Consider the following 24,660-nt stretch of genomic DNA (forward strand, 5'->3'; position numbering starts at 1 on the left):
TGCATGTGAGTCTAGTTTTTTGTTGTATCTTTGTCTAGTTTTGGTTTTAGGGTAGCTCCTTGTGAAAAATATTTGGTAGAGTTCCTTCCATGTCAGTTTTTTTGGAGTAGTTTAAGAAGGATCAGCATTAGTTCTTCTGTAAAGGTTTTGTAGAATTCAGTAAAGCCATCAGGTCCTGGGCTTTTTTTTTTTTTCTTCTAGATGATTTTTAATTACTGCTGCTTTCTCACTATTCATTATAAGTCTTTTTAATTTTTTTATTTCTTATACATTTGATTTTGGTATGTTGTGTATATTCAGGAATTTATCCATTCTAGGTTTTCCAGTTTTGAAACATATAATTGTTTGTAGTGATTTCTTGGATCCTTTTCTTTTTTTTTTTTTTTCTTGATACTGGGGTTTGAATTCAGAGCCTTGCACTTGCTAGGCAGGAGCTCTACCACTCACCATGCCTCCGGCCTGTGATCCTTTGATTTCTATGGTGTCATTTGCAATGTCTCTTTTTTCCATCTAGAATTTTACTCATTTGGGTCTTGTCTTGTCTTGGGTAGTCCAGCTAATGGTTTACTGGTTGTTTTCTTTCAAAAACAAAGAAATTTTATTTTCCTTTTATTTTATTATTCATATGTGCATACAAGGCTTGGATCATTTCTCCCCCCTGCCCCCACCCCCTCCCTTACCACCCACTCTGCCCCCTCCCTTTCCCCCCCACCCCGCCCCCTCCCTTTCCCCCCCACCCCCTCAATACCCAGCAGAAACTATTTTGCCCTTATCTCTAATTTTGTTGAAGAGAGAGTATAAGCAATAATAGGAAGGAACAAGTGAAAAACAGAAATCTTGTTTCATTGGTCTTTTTTGTTGTTGTTATGTTTTATTTTTAGTTTTCATTTTACTTGATTCTGTTAATTTTGGGTTTGGTTTGTCCTTGCTTTTCTAAGTCTCATTGTTAGGTTGTTTGAGATCTATTTTTTTTTATTTATGCAAGCATTTATTGCTATAAACTTCCCTCCCAGTGCTGCTTTTACTGTAGCCCACAGATTGATATATGTTGTCATTTCATTTGTTTCTAGAAATTTTTTATTTGCCTTATAACTTCTTCAGTTACCCATTGGCCATTTGGAAACATGTTTTTCATTTTTCATATATTGTATACTTCTCACTCTTCTTGATTTTGATTTGTAGTTTTATTCCCTTATGGTCTGTTAAGATACATTATATAATTTCAGTTTTGAAAATGCATTGAGACTGATTTGTGTCAGTCTATAAGCCATTCTGGAGAGTGTTCCATGTTAATGAGAAGAATGTGCTTTCTGTTGCTGTGGGGTGAAATATTTCTGTTACTGTCAGGTCCAATTGCTGTATAACATGGTTCAGCTCTGATGTTTCTTTAATCTTGTGTCTAGATGAACTGCCCATTGGAAAAAAAGTGAAGTTCCCCACTATTACTGATTAAAATCTATCTCTCCTAGTCATATTTGGTTTATATATTTTTCTGGTCATGTTGGGTGCATTTATATTTGCAATCATTACATCTTCTCACTGAATTGATCCTTTGAGTATATATATTGGCCTTCTTTGCATTTTTAATTTAATGTCTTTATCTGAGTATGGTTTCTCTGGCTGACTTCTGGCATCCATTTTGATGATACTCTGTTTTCCAGTCTTTCACTTTTATTCTTATATGTGTCTTAACCTGTGATGTGAATTTCTAGTAGTCAGTACATAGTTGGGTCTTGATTTTTATCCACTCAGCCAGTGTTTGCCTCTTGGTTGTGAATTTAAATCTATATATATATACACACATACATATATATATTCACAGTTATTGATAATAGGTGTAAACTTTCTCCTGTTAATTTGGTTAAGTGGACTCTGCTCGTTTTGTATATTTTTTGTTCTTTCCACCTCGTTTTTATTTCTGTGATTTTGTTGTTTTCTGTCATGCCAAGGTTCAACTCTCTTCTTTCTCTTTCAAGTGTCCCTTCTTCTAGTGAGTGTTCATATTCATATATTTTCATGATGGTAATTATTCTTTCATTTCTAGTGTAGGGTTCCCTTAGATATTTCTTGTAGGGCTGCTTCGGTGGTGAGATATTCAATCAGTTTCTGGTTATCTGAGAGACACTATCTCTCAGTTTTGAAAGATAATTTTGCTGAATATAGTATTTTTGGTTGGCTAGTTCTTTCATATCATTCTCTTTTCCTTCTGGTTGTTAAGGTTTCTGCTGAGACATCTGTTAATTTCAACAGGGTATTCCTTTCCGTTTAACTTGACACTTTTCTCTTGCTGTTTGTAAGATTTTGTCATTGCCTTGTATTTTTGACAATTTGTCTGTTATAATATGCCTTGAGAAAGGTCTTTTTTAATTGAGTATAATGGGAGTGTTTTGAGCTTCATATATCTCTGAATATTTGGGATATCTTTGGCTATCATTTCATGAAATTGCTTTTTAATGCCTTTCCTCTTTTTCCCCCATCTGGAATTCCCATGATACTCTTTTTTTTTTAATTTAATGTCTCATAACCTTTTTTTCCCCCCCTTTGGTCAAAAGAATGGTCCTCAATTTCAGAAATTCTTCTTATTCTAGTCTGTTGTGGAAGCTCTTGTGTTATTTCATTGATAGTAGTTTTTAGCTCCAAGATTTCTGATGGGCTCTTTTTAATTCTCTTTGAATTTTTTTAATCTGTGTTCTCTTGAATCTCATTGTCTTTCCTCAGGATTATTTGAAATGCTTTTCAAGCCTTTCACAGATGTTCTTCAAGATGTCATGTTTCCTCTGTCTTTACATTGATGTCTGTGCATCTGGTGTAACTTTTATTCTTCCAATTTTATGAAGCAACATTTGTAGAAAAAGTCTGTTGTTTAGGATGTCAGTTGGATAGGTGCTTTGTCTTTAGTTATACATGAGCTCAAAAGGGTAGCCATTGTGTGATTTCTTCTTTGACTCATATCAGCAGTGTCTGAATGCCTCAATAGTCTAGACTGCAGAAGTAATTGTATGTCTTTGCAGTGGACATAGACTTCCAAGGGTGTGTCTTCAGACTCCACAGTTAACTCCTGAGAGCACCAGTCCTGGTGGTGTAGTATGTGGAGGGGACTATCCCTCAGGACAAGCACAGTTGATGCCAAAGTTTGTGGGAGGTGCCTGGGCCTGTGGACCAGCTCTCATGGGTTAAAGGGGAATATAAAAGGGACCTTATCTAGATTCCATTGGGGTAATTACAGTTGCTGGGGTTTAAAGTACTGTTGGCCACTTTTGTAGTGCAGTGAGATTCAGGTGGTACCTTCTCCAGGTCCCAAGGGGTAAGCACAAGTGTTACCCAGACTTTCGTGATTCAAAGACTGTGATATGGAGATGTTCCCTAAGTCTTGCAGGGTATGTGCAGGCAACATTAGAGCTGCTGGTGCTGGTATCATGCTCCTGGACATGTGGGACATGGGGAAGATCTTCCCTTGGTCCAGTCAGGCAAGCCCTGGTGGAATGAAGCTTGTTGCATTGTTAGCCATTGTCCTGGAGCTAAAGAATGTGGATGTGAACTACTCCCCCGCCACCACCCAGGGACAAGCTTGGGTGGTACTGAAGCTTTGTGCACCAGAAGTTGCAGTCCCTAGACAGCAGACTTTCCCTAGTTTCTTTCAAGTAGGTACAGGTATCAGCGGGAGTGGATTCCTGGAGCTGCAGGATTTTGCTGTGAGCTTTCCCAACTTCCAATGGACAGAAATGGGTATAGTCAGGGCTTGGCAACAGTCCTAAGGTTATGGAGCTCAGCTGGGAATTTTCTCAACTCCCAATGGCTTTGCCGTAGTGGCTATAGTCATACAGGAGCTGCCCAGCAGTGCTTTCAGAGAAGCCTGTTGCTGGTTTCCATTAATGGCCCAATCTGTAACTGAAAGGAAAAGCTTAATCTTGACTGTGGGGTTACACTCATAATTACCTAGCACTTATTCTTATAATGACATTTCCAGGGGGCATCAAACTCATGACAGTCCTAAAAGAGGATGAAAGAAGCAATGTCTCCCCAAGACAAAGCAGTCCTGGTGAACCTGACACAAGCATGGACTTGTTATTTGCCATGGCAAATGACGAGGTATTGGACCCCATTCGTGTCATGTAGCTCCAAACCTTGGCCATAATTCTTTCCAAACTGTGGAAAGCACATTATTTGGAGTCTGGAGATAGGGTTGGATTTCTAGTTCTGCTGGTCAGTTCTTTAACAAATTCTTTCCCTCTGAACCTCAGTCTTCCCATGGGATGGACTTGTGCAGTGTATAAAAAGTGGGGTTAAGCTGTCATGGATGAAAAAGCTGGAGGTGTTTTATCAGCTGATAAGAGTCTACCCTTCCCCATCAGTTCCCCTCCTATCCCTCCCAAGGTTCTACCCAGGAGCCTTCTTACCAAGTAGCACAGGGTGGGAATAATCTGGAGTTTGCAGCAAGTGCCCAGAAGAGCTGTGGCATTATCTGGCATTTCTGCAAGAGACAAAACTCACAGTCTGTCAAAAATTCATTAGGCCAGGTGCCAGTGGCTCACACCTGTAATCATGGCTATTCAGGAGGCTGAGATCAGGAGGATCGTGGTTCAAAGACAGCCCAGGCAAATAGTTCATGAGACCCTATCTTGAAAATACCACCACAAAAAAGGACTGGTGGAGTGGCTCAAGATGAAGGTCATGAGTTCAAGCTCCAGTACAAAAAAAAAAAAAAAAACATGGGAACGGGGTGCAATGATGAACTCCTGTAAACCCAGCACTCAGGAGATTGAGACAAGGAGGATCACTAGTTTAAAATCAGCATAAGCTGCATAGTGAAATCCTGTCTCAAAAAAAAAAAAGTTCATGGGAACACAGCCAGCCCCTGAATGATACCTAGTTTATATTTTAGTACCTTTCCACCAGCAGGGTGGAGGAAGTGCTCATTAATTTCTGAATAAATGAACAGTGTTAAATGCACAACAAAATCCTTTTTGAAAACAGGTGTAGGAATCCAATATGCCTTGACATTCTGTTTGCCAATCAGGGAGAACAGCACAAACTGTGGCAAAAGAGAATCAGCATGAAAAAGCAGAAAGACCTTGTGATCTGTGGTAGAGGGTTTGAGCCCTCCACGTAACCAGGCTCTGGCAGTAGGAAAGCATCTCGGTTTCCTCATTTGACTCCATAAATCTATGGGGATTATCTTAGGGGAGGGGCATATGTCAGAACATTGCATAAACTACAAAGGACTCCACCCAAGTCCGCCATCATTTTCAGGAGGAAACTTCAGTATGAGCTAATCAGGCAGCAGAGGCACCAACGGCAGGAGTTGGGACCAGGCTGTGCAAGGCTGGGGGTGCACCAAAAGGGCCCTGCCAACCCCCAAGGAAAGGAAGTCCACGTCAGTGTCACTCAAAATGAATATTAAGTACTTCCAGAATAAAAGAGGTACAATTCCTATAATGACCCCAATCCCTGGGGCACAACCTCAGAGCTGAAAAGGCAAAAAGTCACCCGTTAAACCACCTGGGGACAGGGGAAAGGGCACTGTTCATGAACTGCTTCACACCTGCATCCCTTAGCAGCTTTACTTGGGAAAAAAAAAAAAAAGTGCATGTCCCTGAGCCTGTAACCCGTAACCCGGAGGACAGAAGAACATGGTTCAGTCCCATGAGAGGGCAAAGGGCACTTGGAGGAAGGGGGAGCCAGGGGAATGTCCCTGCCAAAGAGCCCCTCATCCTGCCTTCAAATGCAGTGTGTACATCTGTCACTGAGAGGCCCTTTACCCCACACAGGAAGATAACAGAAATATCGTGTCCTAGAGGAAAGGTGAAGAGGTTGGGGGGACAGCTCAGTGGTAGGGAAGTTTCAAAGCATGCACGAGACCCTGGGTTTGGTCCCTAGTACCATGGGGAAAAAGGCCAGAATTAAGAAACCAGCCCAACCTCTGCTGTGACTGACGTGTAGATGACATCACAGTTGGGAGAAAAGGGCAGCTGAGGCTTAGACACTGGCTGCAAAGATTGGGTGTACCTAGACTTTACCACCTCTGACCTCCACTTCAGAAAGAGCAAGTCTTGTGAACTGAAACTGCCAGGCTCGGGGAGGAGGCTGTGGTAGTATTTGGCAATCTATAGCTAGAAGGGTTTTAAGAAGTAATAGGGGTGGTAAGGAAAGGCTCTCACGTAAGGAAAGAACTCTGGCCTGTGGATTAGCTCCTGGCAGAATGCCTGTCCTCCAAGACTAATTCACTGATGTTAATATTGGGCAGAGTCTCTAGTGGAGTTCCATAGAGCTCTCTGATATCCTGTCCCAGTCAATCAGGTGATTTAGAGCAAGACATAGGGCACATATTCACCAATACACAGACCTGAAGGACACATTCTGATGAATTTTTTGGCAGTACTGGAGTTTGAGCTCAGGGCTTTGCACTTGCAAGGCAGGTGTTCTACCACTTCAACCACACCTCCAGACCTCTGTTTTTAAAAAGGTGAAGATTCCCAGGCCTCTGTCTCTGCAGTACTGGGGAGGATCACCAAGCCCTCACTTGCATCCCTTGAAGGGAAGCTGGGCCTAGCAGGCTGGGCTGGGCACTCATGTCTTCCAAAGAGGGAGCAGGAAGCCCAGCTTCCTCATACGGCCACCACCAGTCCCTCTGGCATGCCAAGTCTGGATGGGTGAGGGAGAGAGGTAGCAGGCAGGGTCTGCTGTTCAACAGGAACTGGTAACTGCTTTCTTCAGAGGCCACTTTAGAATGTGTGCAGAAGCCGTGGAGCTGCTGGGGCCAGTCACAGCCCTGTCTCCATGCCTTGCGCATTGGGACATGGACCCTCTGCAACAGGGGCTGCCATGAACTGAGGCAACAAGTTTGCAAAGAAGAAGGGAAGGGTCAGAAGGACCAGAAGAGCTGGAGAGAGAATTGCCAAATGAAAGTCCCAGTCACTCAGCACTGCCCAGGCTCCAGTGTGTGTTGGTGAGAGGAGACCAAGGGCCACCCCTCCCTGGGGAAGGAGATCTGCCTCCAAGAACAAAAGAGGCCCAAGTCAGACAAAAAGGCCTGCTTCTCTCAGGTCTAGGACTCTCCATCTGCCTCTACCTCTTAGCCTCTCTGGACTAACAGGAGGGAACCACATTACCAAATCTTCCACACTTATTATCATTTGTGTCCCAGAAGCATATATAGAAAGCACAATTTCAAAAGGCCAGCAGTCATCTCTCTCTTTTGCCTTTGTCTCCATACCTGATAGGGCACTGACCAGGAAGTAGGCTGTTGCAAAGAGCTTCTGGTTGCTGACCTCATCCTGAGGGCCAGGATGCTCACCCTGCACCATGCACCCCACTAGCTGCAGAAAGGCAGTCAGGTCCTGAAGCTGAGGGGGCTTCAGCTCACCCATCACCAGTGTGGCCTGTGGGGACCAGAGGCCACCAAGCATGTCGTCACACTGTAGGGCAAGGGGAGAAGAGAAAAATGAAGGCTATGGTGAGGCCTCTGATCCTACACACACACTATGCTCTCCATCTTCTCCCAGGTAAAGCAAGGCACTGCACCCTTTTCTATGTTCTGAAGTTACTCATCCACAGGGTTAAATTTCCTCATAAAGAGACGGTAAGCTAAGCATTGATCAAGTACAGCATGGCTCTACAGAGGGGAAGAGCATGCAAGAATTGTTGGGTAGAACCTTCCAGACCAGGGCAATGTCTGTTAGGTTGTACCAGAGACCAGGAACAGATGCAGAACTGATGAAGGAATATAAAAGCATCACTCCTCATGGTCCTCAAAAATTAGCCCTCTAAACTTAGCATGTTCCCAGCTGGGCCCTGGGCAGCTTCATCCATCCCTGCAGGGCTAGCTGTGGGGTGGGTGGCCCTGCTGGGTGAACAGGTTCTGGTCATCCTGCTCCAGTAGTAGCTCCTGCATCCAGGTCCACTCCCCACCCACCATTTAGACAGCCTGCTCCAACAGGGCTGCTGATGCTTTCTCCACAGGGGACTGGCCTGACATTTTCCTCTTGGTAAGAGCTATTTTAGGAGGTAAAAGTCACAGGGTTTTTGAAACATTTGTGTGTTCCCTGGGCTGGGTTCTGCATCCTCTGGATGCAAAGGTGTCCAGGCTGTTGGACTATTCAAACAACTGCAGGCACTGTTACTGGTAACTAAGCTCTTTTAGCACAATCTAATTTCAAATTATTCTGAATGCTTTCCTGGAAACCACACAGCATTCATGAGGTTATTCCAGATCCCTACAGAATGTGAAAAGCAAAAAGACAAAAAGCAAAACTACAATACAGAGCCTTCTTTCGCACAAACATTTCAAGCGGATAGGGGTGGGCAACTTCTGGACCCCTCACTATCTGTACAACTAAACTTAAGGAGCTTGTTCTTCCCAGGAATCCTACTGTAAAACAGAAACACCCACTTTCTCTGTGCCAAATAGAATGGGTTGACTTGGGTTCCAATGTGTAACCGCCTTGTGAATAGGGACCCCCAAAAATATATGTTCACCTGCATTCTCACATTGGGACTTTGTCTGGAATAAGTATAGAGGTAAGTAAGGTGAGGACAAGATGAGATCACCCTAGATTAGGGTGGGCCCTAGACCCAGTGGTGGATGTCCTTAAAAGACACCATAAAGGAGAGGACACAGAGCCAAGTCCTGGTAGCTCACGCCTGAAATCCTAGCTACTCAGGAGGCGGAACTCAGGAGGATCACAGTTTGAAGCCAGCATAGGCAAATAGTTTGCGAGACCATACCTCGAAAAAAAAACCCTTTACCAAAAGGCTGGTGGAGTGGCTCAAGGTGTAGGCCCTGAGTTCAAACCTCAGTACCTCAAAAAAAAAAAAAAAGAGAGACCCCAGAGAGAAAGAACATGTTAAGATAGAGGCTGAGATTGAAGTGATGCAGCCAACAGCCACCAGAAACTGCCAGACAGCAGGAAGAAGTCTTCCCTAGATCTTCCAGAGGGAATGGGACCCTGCCAACTCTTGGATTTCTGACTTCTGGCTTCCAGAACTGTAAAAGAATAAATTTCTGTTGTTTTAAGCTCCAACTTTTCAGTCATTTGTTGCAGCAGCCCTGGAAAACTCATGCATCCCTCTCTGCCTGACAATCTGCTACCTTTCTGCAGCTAGGAAACTAAAGATTTAGAACTAAGAAAACAGACAAGGTTTAGTGTTACGAGGTAGGAAAATTTAACCCAATTTCATTCTAACCCAAAGCCTTTGATAAGTGGTCTAGCCCAAGCACAGTTCCAGATGAAAATCCTGTCTGGAGATGTCCCCGTCTCACCACTTGCTCCAGGGCCACAAGGAATTCCTCATCGAACAGGACCACCTGCAGGAGGTGGTGCAAAGCCACCTGCTGCTGCTCAGACAGTTCCGTGAAGGGATGGAAATTCCTCTCCAGCAGGGTCACTGTGAAAACAGAGCAGACCCAGTGTTGTGGCTGCTGTGCGTGGCTGGCGATGCAGCAAAGCAAACACTTGCTTATACCTCATCTGTCCCTTTACAGATGTGTCCAGCTGCAGAGTCAGCCATGCAACTCAGAAATATAGTCCATCAAGTTAAACACTAGCCTGCAAAGTCCTACAAAGAGGGAAGGAGGAGAAAGACGGAAGCCCAGGTTTGTATTTCAGGCCTCATTTTTCTTTGATGGCTCACTAAGTATTAAGTCTGATCAATTATATCCTGGAAAAGTCATTTAGCCTCCTTTTCAGCACGATTCTGTTGAATCAGTTCTCACGGCTGAATTACCAAATGTAAGTCAGTACTTTTGTGATGCATCAGAGCCATACAAATTCCAAAACACATTCTTTTTCATGTCCTTTCTTGAAATACACTGCAGATTCTGTATCCATCATGTTTAATGCATATTCCAAAGGGGCTGACACTCACAACCATCCATCTTCCTTCCTCCCTCTCTCCCTCCCTCCCTCCCTCCCTCCCTCTCTCCCTCCCTCCTGCTCAAGATGAGCACAGAGTCTATCTGCAGTATGCCTGGCCACCCCACCCTTAGACTCTTTTCTTTTCTATTTTAAACACAGGCAAAAGCTTCTAGCAAATTAAGCCCAGTGGAAATTTGGCGGGAGGGGGGGGGGATTTTTTTCTGTCTGCAACAGAAAGCCCCAGAGAGAAAGGGACTTAACTTCTATAATGTGACACATCCAGAAACACAGCTAGAGCTTTGCCAGCCCTGGCATAAAGAGAAGAGCTGTCCTGGTTAGTCTAGGATCCGAGGACACAAAGACCAGGCCAGTCCCCACCCTCCTCTTCCCGGGCACATCCCTAGTCAGTGGGAATGGCCAACTCACAGGGTGATCATGTGGAAAGGACACAGTGATGGCTGTGGCCTGTGGACTTCACTGCAGTGCAGCTCCAAGTTGTGGTACCACAAGGATGTCCTTCAAACGGCAGCTAACAGTCCCATTCAACTAACTCAAGGGGAGAGACAAGACTGTGCCTCCATTCCCAAGTGTTCCAATGCTGACATTTTGTGACAGAAACAACATCATCTTTAAAGTCCATCAAGGAGTCTCCTTACTTCCCAAGCCAGAGCATATTCTGAGCCATCCCTCACTCTCTGTCATAAGCTCTTGCCTAATTATTTATCCCCACCCATCTCTTTCCGCTCCCACACCCCACCAAAAAGAAACTAATTTTTAAAACACAACACACCATAGGGAGCAAAGAAAAGGTCTGCAGGCACTTAGGAGTCCGACCCCTCTTCCTCAGCACCATGTGACTTGGGCCACTGACAAAAAGCTTCCAAGAGCTTCCATTTTGCAATGCCAACAAAGCATTTCTTGCCTTGGCAGTGAAGCCTGGGATACAGTGAAACAGAGGCAAAATTTGGGATCTCTATTCCGCCTGCTGACTGGCTATTCTTAGCAGTCAGCAGCTGCCATGGCTACAACGAAGGAAACTGCCAGGCCCCTGACTGCTTCATCCCCAGTCTACCACCCCTACCCACCCAGGGTCCTCTCCCCAACCCTTTCCTCAAAGCTCAGAATGGAGATCCGGCCTTCCCCAAGATCCAACCAAGGGGAATCCTGCTGAGTGGACCAGGGTTAGAGTTGAGTGACTCTCTTTTCAAATGTCTATCATGAGTCATTAAGGACTGCGGCCTGATCCTGTAGGCCACATCACCTCTTGGAGTACAGGTTTCATTTGGCCACCAACTGGCCCATCCAACACCTCCCCCCACCCCTTTGCTGGCAGTACCTTGTTTTAAAATATGTAGCAGCCCATCCTTGGAAGATGTCTTGTGCTCACCACCATCCGGCACATCCATGAACGCAAAGTCTCGATAGGCCAGGGGGTCCGGGAAGACAAAATTGACTCTGCTTTCATGCTCAAAGCCACCATGCTTCTCTTGGAGGAGGCAGAACTCTGCAGTGTTGGGGGAAAAGACAAGCCAGGCACAGGGTCACCCTGGCCTGGGCACATTTTCTACCTGCCTTCAACCTAACCCTGTTAGGGAAGAAGACACACCACCTTCTTCCCATACAACTTCCTAACTTCATACTGCTTGACCCAAAACCTGGCCCCTCTCTACCTGTGCAAAAGCAATGGCTGTTCTGCACACCAAAGCTCTCTGGGGCACACTCTCTAAGAGACAGGAAGCCATCTTTCACATGCTGGGCATATTTTCCCATCCTGATGTCAACAAACAGCTCTAAACAGACAAGTAAAACCTACCATGTCCAAGTCAAACAACTGGAGAAATACAAACACTCATAATTTTAAAGAATTGTTTGGGGCAAGAGCAAGGCCCTGAGTTCAAACCCCAGTACCACCAAAAAGCTTGAATATTGGTGGGGATGAACGTAACCAGGTACATTGTAAGTATATATGGAAATGTCACAATGAAACCCCTGGTACAACTAATACATGCTAATAAAAATGTTTTTCTTAAAAAAGAAAAACAGTACATTTGGGTGCCCAGCAGTTATTACTTTTTTCAGGGGTTCTAACTTAAATTTTTCTTTATGAGTAAAGAGAATGATACATGCAATTTAAAAAGGATCTATTGATTTCTGCAATGATATGAACACGTCACAAACATGTAGAGTAAAAAAAGCCAGACACAGAAGAATACATCCTTCTGGGGTGCACTCTCTATTTACATACAGGGTGAATATATTTACATAAAGGCAAAACCACTCTTTTTTGAAATGCCTTAATGCTTAGAGGTATGGAGACATTTACAGATGAATCAGTGAAGTCCAGGACTTGCTTCAAACTATCACGTGGGAAAGGAGGGAGGTGGAGACATGGAGTCATGAAGTGTCCTGACTACTGAAGCTGTGCGGAGGGTACATGCTTGTTCACTATGTTATTAGCTCCACTTTTGAATATGTGTGAATTTCCCATAACAAAATGGTTTTTTTAATAAGAAAAAGACATGTTTCTTGGGACACTTCCAATGTTGAGAACTCAGTAAGACACCTGAGCTGTGGGTAAAAAGTGGCTATTAAGATGTTTTTTGCTAAGAAAAATGGTGAGCTCACAAATCCAGGTTCTCCCTGTGCCTCTGTGTCATAAATTTGGGCACCTAAGCAGAGACTAGAGAATAAAAATGTGACAGAGCCTGAAATCACATTTGGTTCTTGGCTGATGCCTCCATAACCAAAGTCAGATTGACATGGAGAAGTATTCATTTCCTACAAGTTTTACATTTCACAGGAAACCTTCATAAGGAAACAAAGACCTGAAGAATGTTATACCTGAGTAGTTTTGCTTTGCTTGTTTGTTTGACATTTAGGGTTTTTTTGGGACAGGCTCTGGCTATATAGTCCAGGCTGGCCTCCAATTCACAATCTTCCTGCCTTAGCCTCCAGAGTACTGGGATTACAGGTGTGCGAACATATGCCTGGCTCACCTGAGTTATTTTATTCTAGGTTTGATTATGAATGGAGTCATGGAGAAATAGGATAGGACAAAGAATATGGCTGACAGCGCTGCAGCAAGACGTGTGTTCATATTTCTCTCTGTGTCTGTGTTCTTGGGGATGCGGAACTTCTTCCAGCAGAAACAGGGCACCTCCCCTGTAAGGTCTGCAACCTGCATCAGGGGAGGTCAGAAAATCCTTCCTAAGTTTTGTCTCCTGCTTCACAGGGAAAAGTCCGAGTGACCTTCCTGCTTCTGGCAATTCTTCAAATTCCTTCACTTTAGAATCCTTGGGGGTCTCTTGTGCTAAACCCCATCACAGTGAGCAGATTTCATGGGCGTGGCCTAAACCAGGCAGAGTACAGACAGCCCTGGGCAGGAGGAGCAACCAGCGCAAAGACAAGGGGAGGGCACGTGTTTCCAGGTGGTGGGCTAACTTTGGATGATGAGAGGGAAGGCTGGGGACACATTTTGAGGCAGACTTGGTCCTTGGAACAGAGGAGGAGGGGAGTGAAATGACCAGACTTTCAAACAGTCACATTAGCGACAGTGCTGGGATGGAGCAGGGGAGCTGCCGGGAGTGCTGGTGGGAAGCAGGAAGGGCCGGAGTCACCAGTGGTCTGGAGAGACGTGCACACGGGACACGGGATTGAAGGCTCGCACTGGAAGGGCGCGCGAATGCCACTGTGCAAAAGCGCAGGGCGGAAGCTCACGCTAAGGGCGTTTCTGGTTAGCCTAAATCGCGCCAAGGGGAGCTGCGCTGGGAGGACCGGGTCGCACTGCCGCGGTGTGGCTGGGGCAAGGCTCGGATTTCACGTTTCAAAGGACAGCAGGGTCACTGTCCACGGGGCTGAGCAGCAAGCACCCCCTTGAGGCTTCTCAAGGGTCCTCTGGCCCCTGCAGGTTTGTTTCCAAGGCTGAATTGGAAGATTCTGTGGCAAAATTCTATGCACAGATGGGCAAGAAATGGAAAAAATAACAACAAAAAAACCCCACGGAGCTTGTTTGCAATCGGGAACCCAATGAGTCACACTAAGCAAGGCATGACGCTGAGGGAAAAGGCCTGTAGGAAATGAGCCAAAGGGTGGCAGGCTATCCCCAGGGAACCTCTTCTCAGCACACAATGAGTTTATTTTCACAGATACTGAAGCCACCAAAGATAAAAGATTTGAAACTGAAATGCAAGCAGGAGAGCCAGGCCACACAAGGCTGTGTGTCCTTCAAACACTCTTCTAAGAAGAAAGAAGTCCTTCTGGGAGTGACAAACCACCCCAAGAGAGCTGTAGGCAGGACAGGAAGGAGCTCTCTGCCTGTCCTCAGAGTGCTCACGGGTTTCCTTTGGTATAGACTAAAATTTCAAACATATGGAAAAAGATGATGACAGGTAGTGATACTGCTGTTAGCAAGACTTGGAATCAACCTAATTGCCCAATGGATGAAGAAAATGTGGCACATCTCCATAAAGAAATACTATTCGGCCATTAAAAAAGAATGAAATCCTGTCACCTATCATTTGAGACAAGAATGAACCTAGAGGACAAGCTGAGTGAAATAAGCCAGACACAGAAAGGCAAATGCCACATTACCTCGCTTCGGTGGGAAATCTAAAAAGTGCTGTTATCACCAAAGAACAGGACAGTAGGACTGGGGGCGTGGCCTCGGCACAGATGGAGGCTACACTTAGCAATAAGGTGTGTATTTCAAAAAGCTAGAGGGAGTTTTGAATGTTCTCACCATAAAGAAATGATAAATAGGTATGTACCCATGTTGATTTGGGCCATATACCATGTGTACGTATATTGAAACATCAAATTGCATACCAGAAATAAGTACAACTAAAAAAATAGTTTACTTGAAGTTTGCTGAAAGCTTGGGTCTTCAGTGTTCACACACACACACATCTTAATTATGTGAAGTGACCTATGAGTTAATAAGCTTGATTGTGATAATCGCTTCATAATGTATATGTGATCTCAAATCAGCACACTGTCCACCTTGCATATTTACAATTTTTATTTGTCAATTATACCTTAAGAGAGCAGGAAGACAGTGATGTGGTGGCCTGCCAGCCACCAATCCAGCTGAACAGGACCCCAAGGCACCTGTGTTGGGCTGAACCACACAGGTGCGTGTGCGACACTGCTGATCACATGTAGATGCAGGAACGATCTACCCATGATCACAAGGCATTTTGTTTGGAAGCGAGTCTTTCAAAGAAAGAATTACATAATAATAATAATAGTATTAATGATAATAATTAATAATGCCACACATCAGCAACAATCTACCCAGAGGATGTAGGTGGTACTTCCTGGGGTTCTTGAACTGCAGCTGTTCCTAACCCCCTACCTCTCTAGACCAGTTTCTTAAAACTGACATCTTCTGTTTATGTCACTTCAGGCAATCACTTCCACTTCCCAAAACGTGGCTGCTTGTGCTGAAAATCAGTGAGGGAGGCTGGATGGTTTCCTTCTATGTCCTACAGATGCTCAAATGCCCATGAGTGTCCCGTGTCACATTGGGTACTTTGCTCTGTGTCCCTGTCTTCATAGCATGGGGGCCATGTGCATGTGAAAGCCACCTTGTGGAAGACTCACTCATCTGTAACCTGCTTCACTGGAACAAGGAGGGAAGAGCAGGAGACAGCAAGAGACATGTGCGTGGTCCATCAGGGCACACGTCACAACTCTTCTACTATAGAGAATGCCAACGTGCACAGAAAAGAGAGAGAAGTATAATAAATGTTCCTGCTGACCAGCTGAAGCAACTGTCACTCCCAGCCATACCACCCTTCTGTGCATATGTCCACTCCAGGCCACACACACTCCACTCACACCATTTCACCTATGAAATTTCAGTATAAACTTCTAAAATATAACTTTATAAACATAATATGATAATCATACCTAAAAAGGTCAACAATTTATTATACATTTACTCATTCGGGTTCCCAAGAAACAATTGGAGGGGCTGGCAGAGTGGCTCAAGTGGTAGCATACCTGCCTAGCAAGCATGAGGCCCTGAGTTCAAATCCCAGTACTGCTAAAAAAAAAAAAAAGTCCAAGAAACAGTTGGGAGACTTTTCTTGGGCTCAACACAACCTCTTCTCATTGGGAACAAGAGGCAAGCAGACTTGAGCCTGTTCAGGTGAGCAGACATTAGCAAAACAGAAGCCCTTATTTGCTTGGAATGACAATGACATGCTCATGACAGGCAGAGGAAGGTCAGGTTCCCTTTGGCTTCCTAATGGGGAAGGAAGGTAGGATAACAGCAGTGAGGATGGTATTATTAATAGCTAAGATGGGACAATTAATAAGTGACCACTGTGCTGGGCACTTCCCAGGCCTTGTCTAGCTTAATCCCTACCCGAGCCTGTCAGGGAATGTCTTTCCCTTTCCAAGGTGGGGCGCGAAAGCTCTACCAGGTTCAGCAGCCCCACAGAAGGTCATGGTGCTGGGGGTGACACCCAGCTGTCTGATTGCAGAGCCCATGTGCTCACCCCTGCCCTGCTGACATCTCCACACTGACGTCTTGGGAAGAGGCAGGCACTGCTCCTGGGTGTCCCTCCCCAACACTCTCCACCTCCCACCCCAAGGGCTGCCCACTCTCCATGGCCCAGGTCATGGGCCACTCCTAAATTCTTCTGCTATCTGCTGTCTCATCCCTCTCACCCTATGGCCGCTAAGCAGAAGGGTCTTCTGCTTGTGTGTGCCTTAGGAGAATGTGGGGTCTCTCAGCAAGGAGCACTCACCAAACTGCCCATCCTGTTTCACGTATAACTCGATGATGCCGTAGGCGATGGTAGTGGCAGCTGGGATCTCCAACACCACGCTAGAGTCCTGGATGACATTCCCATTCTCCATCGCTGACACCTGTGGGAAAAGCACCCTGCACCCTGCACTCAGACTCTCCCTGGCTCCTTTTCCCCTTCCCACTATATCCAGCCTCCTGCCTTGTACCTAAGGATGCTGGGAAAATGTCCATGGAGTTGAGTGGGAAAGAGAAACCAGCAGCGGCAAGGATTTTAAACCTTGATGGCGTCACGATGCATTACACATACTCCTCAGGCAGAGGCCAGACTGGTGTCAGAAGAGTAAGACTCCACAGTACAGCAAGGCTAGATCTTTGGTAATTCAGGCACCACATAACTACATTTCAGTCAGCAATAGACTATATGTCACATTGTATCAGTGGAACCAGAGAACTCCTATCACCTGGTGACATCAGCGCTATTGTAACATCGTAGCACAGTGCATTGCTCACACGTTTGTGGTGATGCTGGTGCAAATGCACACCGCACTGGCAGAAGTATAAAAGTATAGTGTGTATAATTATGCACAGAATGCTTGATAATGATAAGTATACTGACTGTGTTACTGGTTTACAGGTTTACTATACTTTTTATCGATATTTTAGAGTACACTTTTTTTTAAATGTCTTCTTTTTTTGTGATCCTCCTGCCTCATCCTCCCGAGTTCTGGGATTATCAGGTATGAGTTACTACACTGGCTGTACTCCTTCTTCCTTAAGACAAAGAAGCACTGCAAAACCATATGCTGTGTTAGGGCAGCAGCAGCCTCATACATCTCAGGTTTACCTCGTCTCTTGATTGCATCAAGAAAGCCACGTTGAGTGATCCATCACTTAGGTCTGTGTAAGGTTAGGCACTCTGTGACATTTTCCTACCAATGAAATCACCTACGATGTCTTTCTCAGAATGTAATTAAGCAATACCTGCTTAAATATGACAAATAAGAACAGTTCCCAATTCTTTTCATCGAGGGTTATGAAAATAACTTTGATATCCTAATGAAAATCCAAACGGGGCAAAGCTTGGCTGGGAGAACCAGACTGAGTTGCTCACACTCCTGTGGATGAGACTCCATGCTGCTAAAAACAGGGAGAGGCAGTAGGGAGAGGCTGGAGAAGAAGCAGGGCCTATAAAAAGCTGGGCAGGAAAGGCTGGGAAATCAGGCAGAAAAGCTCTGGCCTTCAAAGACTTGCAAATATGAGCTTTGCCACAGTCTATTTGTTGGCCAGACACTGGATACCAGATAACTTTTTTGAGCAACTTGATTCTAGTCAGAGTGTATTGCTGTAGGTCAAGAAATGGCAGCTGGGCTCCTGACTCCCTAGGGCCCCTGGACTTGGATAGGTGGTGACCATAAGCAAAAGTGTCAGCAGGGCCAGCCTAAGCCATCTCCCATTGGACACCTCTCTCCCCATCGCTGTTCAGCCATCCATCCATCCCATTCCCAAAGAGTCCCAGCTCCAGACTGATATCTGTACCTCCTTCCCAACACAGTCATGAAGGGTCCTCTACAAAAGCTAAAAGGAACCGAAAAAGTACATCTCTAAGAAAACACCAGAAAACACAGCAAGCTGGATGGGAAGCAGTTTGGGGTTGATGGAGCTTTCTTCCTACTCTAGTACCAGCTCAGCTTTGTAAGACTGTAGTCTGGTCTGCAAGAAGAAAGATAGGTGATTGATAGATAGATAGACTGACAGACAGAAAGACAGCTTGATCTTTATTTGCCCTAACTCAAACAACAAAGGATTTGGGGCACCTAACACCAAAGTAATCATTTTGAGAACTCTGGCTCCAAGGTGCTCTACAGATTCCCTGCTATCTGGTCCTACTCGTGCCCATTTAATCTACTTCCCATTGAGGGTGCATCACACTGTCCTGAGGGAAAGCACATGACCCAGGCCTGCCTGGCCAGTCAGAGTGTCCTGTTGCCAGGTCCTGGGTCTGCTTTAGGTTTAGACGTGACTCAATGGTCTGGTGAAATTCAGCCCTAGAATTACAGCAGATCTAAAGAAAGCCTGAAGCTGGCAGCACCACAAGGAGTCAGGCCCTTTTGAGAGACAGGGACCACAACATCCGAGAGCCCTGGATCCATCAGTGACTGAAACCAGGTTGCCTCAAACGTTTCAGTTACATAAGCCAGTAAATTCTTGTGCTCACATAAGCCAGTCTGAGTTGTGTGTGTGTTTGCTTACTACAGAAAGAATTCTTTCTAGTGAAAATACCACCCATAGAAGCCCCTGACCAAGGACTCCCTGGCCAGGCCCAGCCCAGCTACTATGGCCCTGACCCCACCGGGCCCGGATGGACACACCTGCACGATCTTGGTTTGAATCCCCACCATGCCACCACACTTCTCCTCGATCTGAACGTGCTCAGATATCACACACTTCTGTGTGGTCACGATCTTCTGCGTCAGCACACACAAGACCTCATTCCTCCTCTCCAGCACCTGCTGCAGCAAGGGGCCCTTCAGATTTATCCTCCTGAAAAAGAAAAATGGCCATGAGCGGCCTAGTGCCTCAAGGGAGGTCAACACAGGGCAAATGCTCTCCTGTCACACAGCTGGTGGCTGAAGACAGATGACAAGTGACTTAGTTGATTTCCTGGTGAAAAGAGGGGGCAGGTTACCCAGAAAGGCATCACTAAACTCTCCTGAGGCCTCTTCAGATCAGCTCTAAGAGGACAGGCTGGACACCAAAGGGACACTCACAGTCAAATAGCAGTGCTAGGTTCAAGGAGGAAGACAAGAAAACCACCCCACAGGCAACCGCAGTCCATCTGCCTTGGACCCTGGGGAGCGGAGGCAAAATTCATCACAGGTGGCCTAGGAAATACAGCATCATTGGGGAAGGGAGGACACTGGTGACCTGCAACCTCTCACAGAGAGAGGTACAGGCTGTAATACAACTAGTGAGGAGGAATTAGATTTGAACTAAAAGGGAGCTTCCAGCCTGACTGTGAGACAAATAAAACCTCTCAGAGGTTTTCCAACATTGTACAGATGGAGACACGGAGGCCAGCCTGGTATGGATGGCTATGGCAAACAAGCAGAGACCTTGGGGATCTCCCCCTACACACACACACACACACACACACACACACACACACACACACACACACCCAGCCACTTAAAATTCTGTAGCGGTTACAGTTGCATCTACAGGAAATGATATCATGCTTAGGAGAAAATGAGGAAATAAGCTCCCTGGAGACCTATGTCTATAAAGTAAGCAGGAGAACAGAATCAGAGCTGGTGTCAACAGAAGAAGAATTATAGGCTCATTCTGGGCTTCTGAAGCAGTTCAAGTTAGTCACATGCAAAGCTCAGAACCCCGTCCTAATTCCACACTGGGCAGGGATTAAGCACACTCGGCCTTTCCAGTCCTCAGAAAGGACCCCTAGCTGGAAGAAGTAACTAGAAAGGACCCATCTTGACATAATAAATAACCTTCCCAAGGTGGAAACATGACCCACAGGTGAACAAACATACAAACAGTGACATACCCACGTAAGAGGGCATGCAGTTCCCACATATGCTACCACATGGACAATATGCTAAGTGACTTAAGCCATGTATAAAAGGACAAGTACTGTGTGGTATCATGTATATGAGATAGCTGGAACAGGCAAATGCACAGTGATAGAAGACTGGAGATTAGCAGGGGCCAGGGAGAGGGAGGATGGGGAGTAACAAATTGCTTAATGGCTAGAGTTCTTGTTTGAGGTAGTGAAAAAGCGCTAGGGCTGGATTGTGGTGCACAGTCGTGTGAACGTGCCTAATGCCATTGACTTACATGCTTAGTAATGCTTACCATGGCAAATTTTATGCTATGTTTATCTTACCACAATAAAAAACGAAAGCCATACCAAAAATGTGGTCAATTTTAGTAGTAGTCAAAGAAAGGCACATTTAACAACCTTTCCTTCCCTTCATATATATTTTTTCATAAAATTATTGAATTATTTTCATAAAATATATGAAATATATATATGTATATCACAATATAAATGTGTATTGGTCAGGGGCACACCTGTAATCCCAACACTCTGGAGGCTAAAGTAGGAGAATCTTGAGGCTACCCTGGGCTTAAGGAGAACTTGTCTCAAAAAAAAAAAATGATCCTAACAACAAAATTGCTGCCCAAGGGCTCTATTTCCAGGAAGGAATATAGCACAGATAGCTGGGAGTGGCCCTCACACTCCTACACTGAATCACATCACCTCTGCAGCTTGGTTTCTCATGGATTACCAGTGGTAAGCTGCCTGCCTTGCAGGGTTGTCTCAGGCTGTAGATGAAAAGCTAGAAAATGTCCAGCAGAAGTGCCACATAAGTGCTCCAGCCAGGTTCCCACATTCCCCATGAGGCCCACGGAACAAAGCCACCGTGTTTGCACTTCATGGGGGATTGTGGACCAGTTAACTGGGTGAGAGATACACATTCACATCACTCCTTTGCTTAAGAGCCTTCCATGGCTACACCTGTCACAATTACTCACCCAGGCTACATGGCCTCTGCAATCTAGCCCCTGCCAACCTTGGCTTCAGACTTATCCTGCCTCAAATATGCCAGATGCGTGCCCAGCCAAGGCCTTGGCACATTTCCCTGACTGCCACACCTCACCAACACATCCCTCACCTCCTTGGGGAGGTGTTCCCCATGCACCCTGCATAAAGCAGCACCCCTTATGTTTCTGACTCATTGCTTGCCTCCTCAGTCTAGAGTAAACTCCACAGATGTGACCATTGTGCCCTCTTGTGTACTGCTATCTCCGGGATGGATCAGTAGCCAGTGCACAGGAAGAGCTAAGTAATTATTTTTAGAACAAATAAAATCCTGTCTCTACCCTCTTTTTCTATTTGTTTTAATGAATGTGTAGTATGTGTGTGCATCCATGTGTGAAAGACAGACAGCACATGGAAGATGAAGAAAAAGGAGAATGGATCCCCAGGTTACCTTAGCAAATAGTAGGTAGGTAGATCTCTTCCCTTTTTCAGCCATTGCTGAAGTACCTATGGCCAATATGACATTCAGTCCCTTTGTGATTTTTGATCACAGCAGGAGCTATAAAAGACATTTTATGGTTCCTTCCCACATTTGCAGGAACATCACATCTCCCCTTCTTTCCAAAAGGCTAAGACAGATGTTCAATACTTCATCCATGCCCATCCAAAAGGATCATGAAGTTCAGGTTGTATGAGGACAAGCTGGCAAAGTAGCCTGGATGTACCAGCAGAAATACATCCTCTGAACAGGTACAGGGCATTCAGTGGCAGGGTGGGTATCACTGGAATAAAACTGGACGGAGGCTAAAAACATCCTTAAACAGAAAGCGAAATTTTGCCAAGTAAGAAAAGAAAATTTAAGGAAGAAATAGAGAAGATGTAGGAAAAAGTAATATTATACAACCTTCATTAAAAATGATAAAAATGTAAAGGAACATGTATTTCAAGGAGAGTAAGTGGTCCCAATGCCCATCAACACCTACATTTGCCAGTAGGAACTAGGGAAGGTCTTCTTCCCTGCCCACACTTCTGAGTCTGCACTTAATTGTGCAAAAGCCTCAGCATCAGCCACACTTGTCCTTGGGGACCAGAAGAAGATTACCTCCATGTTCTGCAGCTCCAGGCCAATAGGCTTTATCTCTATCTGAGCTAGCTGCACACCTAGGGACACCTACATGACTGCAGATATGAAAGGCACAAGCCCCAGCATCACTCCTGCTCAACTCAAGAGACCTAGGAAGGTCTCCCCCAAATTGAATGGGGCACTGGTACCAATATCACCAGCACAAGTGTTCCTTGCACATGTCCCAGCAGACCTAGAAAACATCTCCACTGTAATCCATGGATACCTGACAATAAGTACTGGGGGCAGAAGCTCTTGTCCCCTGGGACCTGGAGAAGGCACCATCTGTGTCCCACAGCTCCATGAAAATAGCTAAGAGCAATACAAACTCCAACACTAACTGCAATCTCCCCCACAGTACCTAGGAAAGATCCCCTTTGTGTTCCAAAACCTCGTCTGAATTTACCAGAGCAACAGAACTCAGCACTACCTGTGCTCATCCCAAGGGTCTTGGGAAAGTTCTCATCCCAGTGTGTGCCTACAGACTGTGGCTGCTGGTGCACCAAACCCAGATATCATTTATATTCATCCTGAGTCACATTCTGTGACTCAGAGATCATGACCACTACCCTTGGTATCACTTGAGCTTGCCATGAGGGACCTGGGGACAGTCCTAGCTACATCACCCACCACTAAGACTGTGGCAGCCACCACTATAGCCCCAGTGCCATTAGGGCTTGACTTGGTGGCATCACATACCTTTCGAAGCCCATATCCGCTACAAAGTCATAGAACTACCTTCATAAACTACTGTGATCTAGACTATTGCACTCAGACACTGCTGACATAAAGATGAAGAAATCACACAATCCCTATAACTAAACCCAAAACATGTATCCAACTGAGGTCTTCTATCCCATCAAAACAACAATAAAAAGCTATTTATTTCATAAAATTAGAAGAAGAAAATATTGTCTATGATGATGTGCAGACAACATAAGAACACAAGAAAACAAAAGGAAACATGACACCTCCAAAGAAGAACAATTCTCCAGAAATAGATCTCAGATTAAAGAAACTCTATTAAATGCCTAAAATAAATTTTTAAATAATGATCCAAAGGAAATGAAAGAGACTGCAGATAAACAAAACAAAGAAATAAGAAAAAAAAATCAGATCCTGGAGCCAAAACTTCAACCAATGAATACACACACACACACACACACACACACACACACACACACACACATACACACACACTAGAGAGCTTCCACAACAGACTAAAAAGGAATTTTAAAGAATGAGGAAAACTGCTGTTAGAGTGGCTCAAGTGGTACAGCGCCTGCCTAGCAAGTGTGAAGCCCTGAGTTTAAGCCCCAGTGCCTTCAAGAAAAAAAAAAAAAGAATGAAGCAAACTTACAGACTTGTGGGACACCATTAAGCAAGCAATCAAATTTTCACATTATAGGAAATACAGAAGGTGAAGAAAAGGAAAAGGCTCTGGATACCCATTTCACTAAATAAGTACCAAAGCCTTCCTAAAACTTCAGAGATATGGACAACCAGATACAAGGAGCTTAAACTAGACTCAACTAGACTCAATCAAAACAGACCTTCAAAACGTCAAAGAGGATCCTGGAAACACCAAGAAAAAGGTGTCAAGTCATACAGGAGGGAATGCCCTTACAGAACATTTCTCAGCAGAAATCTTAAAGGCCAAAAGAGAAAAAAATGGGACATGTTGAAAGAAACATACATTAAAAGAAAAAAATTGCCAATCAAGAACATTATACCCAACAAAATTATCCTTCAAGACTGAAGCTCAAGCGGTAGAGCACTTGCTTAGCAAGCACAAGGTCCTAAGTTCACCCTCCAGTACTAGGGGTGGGGGAGGGAGGAGGGAAGCACACTGAAGAAAAAATGGTCTTTCTCCAGATAAGCATATGTTACATTAGGCTACAAATCAAGTCTCAATACATTTGAAAAAATGTTTTTTTAAACAACAAAGGAATAAAACCACAAACCAAAAACAAGAAGAATGGAAGACATATAGATATAAGGAAATTGAATAAGATATTCCTAAATGACAAATGAGTAAGAAATTGAAGAAACCAAAAAGTAAGATAAAAAAAATTCCAGAAATAAATGAAATGATAACAGAATACATAAAAATCTGTGGAACAGAGCAAAAGCAGTTCTGAAAGGGAAGTTTATAGTAATAAATGCATGCATCAAAAAAAAAATAAGATTTCATACAACCTAACGATATACCTAAGGACTTACAAAGGAAGGACAAACGAAACCCAAAACTAGTAGAAGGAAAGAAATAATAAGGATCAGAACAAAAATAAAAGATCAATGAAAAAAAGAGTTGGTGTTTTAAAAGGATAAACAAACCAAGCCTTGTATGCACATATGAATAATA

General features: G+C 44.6%; 1 protein-coding gene across 2 annotated transcripts in view; it reads right to left on the reverse strand.

Annotated features, from left to right (window-relative positions):
• Positions 1-24,660, reverse strand: part of Gsdme (gasdermin E) — a 70,321-nt gene that overhangs the window by 2,230 nt on the left and 43,431 nt on the right. For both annotated transcript variants that reach the window (XM_020179403.2, XM_074065165.1), the window contains 6 exons: positions 18,981-19,152; positions 16,610-16,730; positions 11,191-11,358; positions 9,260-9,384; positions 7,214-7,415; positions 4,398-4,471 (listed from right to left, as the gene is read on the reverse strand). In XM_020179403.2, the coding sequence (XP_020034992.2) occupies positions 4,398-4,471; positions 7,214-7,415; positions 9,260-9,384; positions 11,191-11,358; positions 16,610-16,730; positions 18,981-19,152 (862 nt within the window). The remainder of the gene's footprint in view (positions 1-4,397; positions 4,472-7,213; positions 7,416-9,259; positions 9,385-11,190; positions 11,359-16,609; positions 16,731-18,980; positions 19,153-24,660) is intronic.

The sequence above is a fragment of the Castor canadensis genome, chromosome 2 (genome assembly GCF_047511655.1).
Source record: "Castor canadensis chromosome 2, mCasCan1.hap1v2, whole genome shotgun sequence".
NCBI lineage: Eukaryota > Metazoa > Chordata > Mammalia > Rodentia > Castoridae > Castor > Castor canadensis.